The sequence below is a fragment of the Camponotus floridanus genome, unplaced genomic scaffold (genome assembly GCF_003227725.1).
Source record: "Camponotus floridanus strain SB8 unplaced genomic scaffold, Cflo_v7.5 scaffold468, whole genome shotgun sequence".
In the NCBI taxonomy this organism is placed as follows: Eukaryota; Metazoa; Arthropoda; class Insecta; order Hymenoptera; family Formicidae; genus Camponotus; species Camponotus floridanus.
This window is the reverse complement of record NW_020229623.1, coordinates 35,246-42,937: the sequence shown is the minus strand read 5'-3', so window position 1 is coordinate 42,937 and position 7,692 is coordinate 35,246. Positions and strand designations below refer to the sequence as shown.

The 7,692-nt window shown below is 26.8% G+C and overlaps 1 protein-coding gene across 1 annotated transcript; it reads right to left on the bottom strand.

Moving 5' to 3' along the window:
* Window positions 1-2,951: 2,951 nt before the first annotated feature.
* On the bottom strand, window positions 2,952-4,484 carry LOC112639104 (ATP-dependent DNA helicase PIF1-like). Its single transcript, XM_025411996.1, has 2 exons — window positions 4,055-4,484; window positions 2,952-3,910 (listed from the first exon to the last, which is right to left on the bottom strand). Exons 1-2 carry the CDS (start codon window positions 4,482-4,484, stop codon window positions 2,952-2,954), a joined length of 1,389 nt encoding a protein of 462 aa, XP_025267781.1.
* Window positions 4,485-7,692: the final 3,208 nt, after the last annotated feature.

Here is a 7,692-nt window from a genome sequence, read left to right as displayed (position 1 = left end):
GTCTATCCTGTATAAACAGCATTTAAATTTTTCAATACGAAATACTCTGTGTTTTTTTTTTCCAAAAATCAGATTAGAAACTTGAAGGATGCTGTAGATAAATCAAAGGCAATAAAAGAAGCTGTTCAATCGGTGATGTTGGAAGACCTCTTCTTGATGATTTACGAAGAGACCTTCAATTCGAGGGAGAATATAATACATTACAGATTTTTTTCAAAATATGTATCTCTTAATAAATCCTCTGCAAACCACCATTCGAAGAAATTTCGTGCATCTTTAATATAACGTTATAGTATACGTTCGCGACGTTGTATTAATTCCTCATATATATCATATTGATCATAATTTTCATAAATATCATATTGTTCATAATTTTCAATCGAATTCATTTTAATTAACCTGTACATTGTCAAAAAATTTTGTAATAAATATATTTTCACTATTAAGTATAATACTTTATTAAGTATAATACTTTTTTACTATGTAGTAAAATTATTACCTCTAAAGAACCTTACAAAGGTAAAAAAAGTACGCCAAGTACATAAAAAATATTCTACCATATGCAATAAATTTATATTTAATATATTAATAAAAATTATCCATAAAAATAGTTTACAGAAATTTTCTCTAAAAAAATAGTTGTCCTAAAAGAAAAACAAACTAAATATGAAATCAATAATTAACTAGCCAAGTACATTGAAGCAATTCATAGAGATTTGTAATTTAAAATATGAAATATAATGATATATAATGATATATAAAATACATTATTATCCAAATTAAATAAATATTTGTACAATATATGAAATAGCACTAATATATTGCGAATTTTATCATAAACATAAATAATAAGTCATAAAATTATTTAATCTTTACAATAACATTGATTACATTAATCGGTAATTTTGAATAGAAGTGTCTCGAAAAACTAATCGATTTGTTTCGAGATCATCAAGTTTTACCAAGTAAATCCGGAACTAAAGAATTAAGAAAAGTTACATACAAAAACTTAATTCAGATAGCATTATAATATATTTATTATTAATAAATATTTAATTTTGAAATTAATTCTAAGTTTTACCAAGTAAACTTGCAATTGAAAAAGTTAAAATCAAAATAAAAAAAACTTGGCGTGCTCTCGTCGTATCCCATAATTCACATAATTTTATTTTAGTAAATATTTAAAATTAAGATTCGCAAATTATATTCCTGTAATTATTAATTACATATCTGTAATTATAATATTTACTAATCATAACAATATGAATATTATAATGCGGCGAGAGCACGCCAAGTTTTTTTTATTTTGATTTTAACTTTTTCAATTGCAAGTTTACTTGGTAAAACTTAGAATTAATTTCAAAATTAAATATTTATTAATAATAAATATATTATAATGCTATCTGAATTAAGTTTTTGTATGTAACTTTTCTTAATTTCTTTAGTTCCGGATTTACTTGGTAAAACTTGATGATCTCGAAACAAATCGATTAGTTTTTTGAGACACTTCTAAATTTAAAATTGCCGATTAATGTAATCAATGTTATTGTAAAGGTTAAATAATTTTATGACTTATTATTTATGATAAAATTCGCAATATATTAGTGCTATTTCATATATTGTACAAATATTTATTTAAATTTGGATAATAATGTATTTTTATATATCATTATATATCATTATATTTCATATTTTAAATTACAAATCTCTATGAATTGCTTCAATGTACTTGGCTAGTTAATTATTGATTTCATATTTAATTTTGTTTTTCTTTTAGGACAACTATTTTTTTAGGGAAAATTTCTGTAAACTATTTTTAGGGATATTTTTATTAAATATATTAAATATAAATTTATTGCATATGGTAGAATATTTTTTATGTACTTGGCGTACTTTTTTTACCTTTGTAAGGTTTTTTTAGATGGGGGGGGGATATCACACCTTTTTGTAAAAATTATATTTTTTCTGCAAAAAGTATATATGCATTTTTAGCACTTCAAGGCCAACTACACTTTTGTACTACTAAATCATTTATTAATTGCCATTCAGTACCTTTAGCACGTACAATGTTTGTGTAGTGTCCATCAAGTATATTTTTACCTTCATGAAAAATTCCACTAATGACTTTATATGTATTTCCAGCAATATATATCTTTTCCGTAGGTACAGCTTTAATTTTTAAATCTGTTATTTTAATAATTTTTATATCATTGATTTTAAATAATGGTAACTGTAAGATAATAATACTTTTTGTCTCTATTATATTAGTCTTTTCAAGCAAAGAAATAGCACTACAATTGGTACATATTTTGTCAACATTATTCCAACGTGTAAAACTATATTGTATTAATTCTTGTAGAGTATACGATTTCTTTAAATTTTCAGGTAATTGAAGTAATAATATATAATTTGTATGCTTTTTTATATTTGTATAATTGCATACCTTACATCGTGAAGTTATATTTAATTGGTTTTCAATTACATTCTTTATATTATCTATGCTATTAATTAAATCTATAATAAACTCACTAACATCTTGTTGAAATTTTTCAATATATTTATATCCCTAATTGACGTATTGCCATTATATTAATAGTTTTATCGTCTGATACGTAAGAATTAATAAATTTTTTTATAATATTTGAATGTTCAAGATGAAGTAACAATTTTCTGGAAATAGGAGAATGAAACATACATTGAATTGAAACATTAGCATAATAGATATATTATCAATATTTGGTAGTCCTTTTACATACCATAAAGTACAATCATTAATATTCTTATCATCAATTTGACATTCTGAAACATTCTTTGATAACATCCAAATAATATCACGAACTTTGCGGACATGTTGTTTCGAAATATTAATATTTAAAAGATCTGGCCGATATTGTTTTCGCAATCTATTATATTCTATTATAGCTAATTCATTTGCTTTGACAGAGGAAGGATCAAAATTTATAAGATGCAACCCACTCAGCGTAGTTACTCGTGAAAAAGCGACATATATTTGTCCAACTAAATATAGAATTTCCAGCATCTACAACAGCATGTTTTAAACTCAAACCTTGACTTTTGTGAATAGTCATAGCATAACTTAAACATATAGGAAATTGTTTTCTTATAACAAATGCTCTATCCATTACTTCAAATTTAACGCTTATGCGTTCTATAATATGCTCTATTCCTGATGACACTGTTATCTTTATTTTTTCTACTTCATTGTCTAATGCATTACGCATAATTGATGTAATTGTAGCAATTGTACCATTTACAAGACCTAAACTAACATCGATATTTCTTCTAATCATTATACGTGCTCCTAATTTTATAGTTATAATTCTCGCTAAGCCAGCTGTTCGAGAATTATCTTCATCATCTTTATTTAATATCTTTATAACTTTTTTTTTTAAATATGGTGCACATTCTGTTAGATCTTGAGCAACGAGTTCTATCTCATCCGAAGAAATACGACTTAACATTGCAGTATTCAAAATATCACATAATGCACAAGTTGAAATTAAACAAACTGTATCCATTGGTAAGCTTTGAAAATAATCACATAATTCTTGTAATCGACCATCACAATTAATTTCTTTAAAATTTATTTTCCTTGTTTCTAAAATACTTATATCTGAATCTGTTACTGTTCCAACACGAATTCTCGTTAATATATCTCGATAAGAATTATCATCTTGTTGTCGCACGTTAATTTGTAATTCATCATAACTAAATAAAGACCATAAATTTACAGCTCCCATTGCACCAATATACTTCTCAATTTTTAGTTTAGATAATTCAATAAATGGCGGATCCTCATGCACAGGTGGAAGTTGTAATAAATCTCCGAAAAGAAGTATATGTTTTTTGCCGAACCATCCATTATCACAATCGGTGGTATTAAATATTTCTGTTAATCGAAGATGTATATACATTAAAGTAATATTTGAAATCATTGAAACTTCATCGATAATTATTAACACAACATTCTTAAGTTCATCTCGTATAATTTTAAGTACTATATCAGAAAGTTGTTTATACTTGGCAGTATGACCATGTTCTACCGGTAATTGAAACAATCTGTGAATAGTAAGTCCATCAATATTGAAAGCTGCTATACCAGTTGGTGCAGTTATTGCCGTATCCTTTCCCATATACTTTTTGATCCAAAATCTAATAGCTTTTATCAAGAAACTCTTTCCAGTACCACCCTCACCGCTTACATAAAGTCTAAAAACGTCACTATTTTCATCAAATATACCATTAGTAATTGTATCAAAGATTCGTTTTTGATCAATATTTAATTGCATTATCATTTCTTCGACGTTAACTTCATCAAATTTATTGCCAATATCTTTAAAGTCTTTCATAGCTCCTTCGATTTCGACAGGAACACATTCTAATACATCAAGACAGTTGTTTTCATCTTCATCTTTTGTAACTTCTGATATTTTTTTTTCAATTAATTCTTGGATATTATCCATACCTTACTGAATGTCGATTATTCTTTCATGATATTGAAGAGCATCTTTCAATTTAAATTGTATTAAAGAAAATGTTTCTGCATAACTATCACATCTATTCTTTAATTCACTAATATCTCTCCAAGGCTGAAATAATAACAATAATGAAAAATAATAACGTTCAGGTTGAGTATGAACATTGTATTTGTAATGATTGATAAGATATCCACGTTTACGTTTCGTTAAATATAGAGATTCACTAAGCATGTAATACTTTGTTGTCTTAGAAATTGGTTTAGTTTTTGTATTATCATACCATTTTGCATAATCATATAAATTAGTAGATTCTAATTCTTTAGGTCTGCTTGGATAATATGTATCAATTAAAGAAGGATAAAAAATATCCACAGATTTAGAATCTAACATTTCAATCTCTTTGTGAGATTTAAGTTTTCTACTCCTAATCATATTTACATCTAACCATCTTATAGTCGTTTCCTTGTCAGTACCATATAATGATATATAATGATGACCATATAATGATCCTAGCAAAGTATCAGCAGCTTCAAGAGTTCCACATTCTCTATGATTCAACATACGCATTCCAATATTCCAAAGACAACTTCTTAACGATTTTGTTGAATTTATCTTTTCAAATGTATTTTCTGCGTTATTACTCTTCTCTGCTTTAGAAACATATTTCGTAGTATACCAAGTCAATAACGTAGATTTTTCACCTACAAACTGAATATCCATGTTTCCTTCCCAAGCAGTAAGAATAGCTGGATTATAATCATTAATATTAATTTCCTCTTTAGATCGTGGCAAGTCATACAGTCTGCTTTTTGTTTTCAATCTTTTTCTATCCGCTATTGAAACAATAACGTCTCTAAGTTTCAAAGTGTCTGTTACGGGTCGTGAAAAGCCAAATCTGCATACTTTCGAAAAACCTATTTTAGTTTTTTTGGTACGCAAACAGTAATTATTATGTTTATGTCGTTGATGTGTATTTACACGTCGATGTAATTCAGGTGATAACTTTTCATTCGGCATTCTACAAGTGGCATATTTTAAGATAAAAGATGAAATATCTTCATTAGATGATGTACCAATTATCGGGGCATCTTTTATCCAAATTAACAAATGAAAATGTTGCATATCTCTACCTTGATATTCACGGCGCCAAAAGTAATGAGTGACCTCTCCGATTGGATTATCAGGTGAACAAATAAAATCAAGCATAGCTTTAAATTTATTATCTACGAATCTCGAAGTTGATACAGAATCGAGAGCAATAAGCTCGTTCGCAGATTTTTGATTGGCAATTGGTTCATTTATCTCTCGAAGATATTCTATCAAATCTGTCCATAACCATTCACATGGACTGAGGGTAAGAAACCAAGTAGCAGGTCCATAATTACATATCATGCAATGCAAATTACTTCTAGGTATTTTCCAATATTGTTCTGTATTCCGTAACTTGGAAAATATAGTACTTAAATTAGACTCAAGCTGCTGATTAGATAATTGCTCCAAATAAGAGGCAGCTGTATATCTTTCACGAAGATTGGTAACATTCATTTTATGAAATATTCCACTATTTAATTGTCGCATATTATTATCATGTAATAAAAAAGATATTGTATGTTTAATCTAAATTGCGAGTGTTGCGACATAAGTCTCATTTTAATATATTCGAAATCAGTTATTCGGACACTTCTATCTTTATGCTGTCCATTGACACCATACGGATATAAATCAGGGAAACATTTTACATCCAAATCTTTAGTACGATTATCCAATGGAACGTCTTGAATTTTTATCATTTGATAAAGCGTAGTTGCAGATTCATTTATTCTTTTTTCATACATCGGATATATTGTAAATTGTTCATAATATTGATTTGTTTGCGACATTTGAGTTAATAATGCCTTGTATTCTTTCTTAGAAGTGTTATTTTTTTCATTTTCTTCATTATCTTTCTCCAAATTGTTGTCATAAGGTTCCGAATCATGCTCTTGAAACTCTACGTTTTGTAATTCGGAATGCAACAAATTCTCAGGAGATGTTGGTAGCATAATATCTAAATATATAGGATTATTTTGTTTTAACCATATTAAGGCAGTCCATACTTTTTTTACATCGACTAATTTTTCCCAAATTATATTCGCTTTAGTTGGAATACCACGAACTAATATATGCAGTTCATGATTTAGATTAATAGGTTCAGTCGAAGGACAAATTTGTTTTAAAGTTTCATTTAATGGCAACGGCAAATGAAATGTTCTGCCTTTCACTTTTGAAATCATTTCTTTATGCGGTAGATTTTTATTCATTACCGTATGTGCTCTTTGCACAATTTGGAATGCTTTTGCTCGTTGTATAAGAATTCGTTCGTATTCATTTAATATTGTTATTTCTTTTGGTACTGGTAGAATTTCGAGTTTATTAGTTCTACATGTTGGCGGCAGTTTGTTCTTTTTAAAATATTGATCACAAAATTTGCAAATAACACAATTTTCATTTATTTCTAATCTTACATCATTAATAAAATTATTCCAAACTGTTTTATCATTTTTCTTATCAACTTTTATCATGAGAATATCTCTTTTGAAACAATATTTTGTACAAGAAATACAGGCATATTTTGAAACATCTAGTGATCGTTTTGTAAATGCTTTAAAAGCTAAGTAATATTGAGACTGAATTTCATCTTCATTTAAATTAATTTCCGTAGTATACCTGTGTAAAAGTATTTGCTTTTTGTTTAGCCTCACTTACAATATCTTGAAGTGTATTTACATCAACATCATTTAATGCTTTATGTAATTTATTTAGTTTTTTATTAAGATTGATTAAATTATATATTAATCTTTTAATATATCGTATCATCGGATAATGAGGAGATATCTCAATAGGTAAAAACCGTGATCTACATACTTTATAATCAATATAACAGATATGAGAATGGCCTAATTTGTCTTGATTTATCTGATTGGAACAATTATAACATAAAATTTTTTTACGAAAAATTTGTAATGTACAATTTAAAAATTCTTCAAAGTAGCATTTCATATCATTAATAATATTTTTTTCTATTTTACAAAGAGAATTAAAGCGCCATGATTTTTTAGTTTTATGTTTTGATTCTATTAAGGGTAAAATATTAATTGTTTTACCTTCAGAATTCATTATAATAGGTTTAGAAATATTATATTCACGATAAATA

What these genes read in the sequence shown, in the direction of transcription:
- LOC112639104 (XM_025411996.1), bottom strand. Translation starts at nt 4,484, where the DNA reads ATGGATAATATCCAAGAATTAATTGAAAAAAAAATATCAGAAGTTACA. An exon ending in TCAATTACCGGTAGAACATG is followed by an intron (nt 3,911 to 4,054) that starts GTCATACTGCCA and finishes TTCGATTAACAG; the next exon opens with AAATATTTAATACCACCGAT.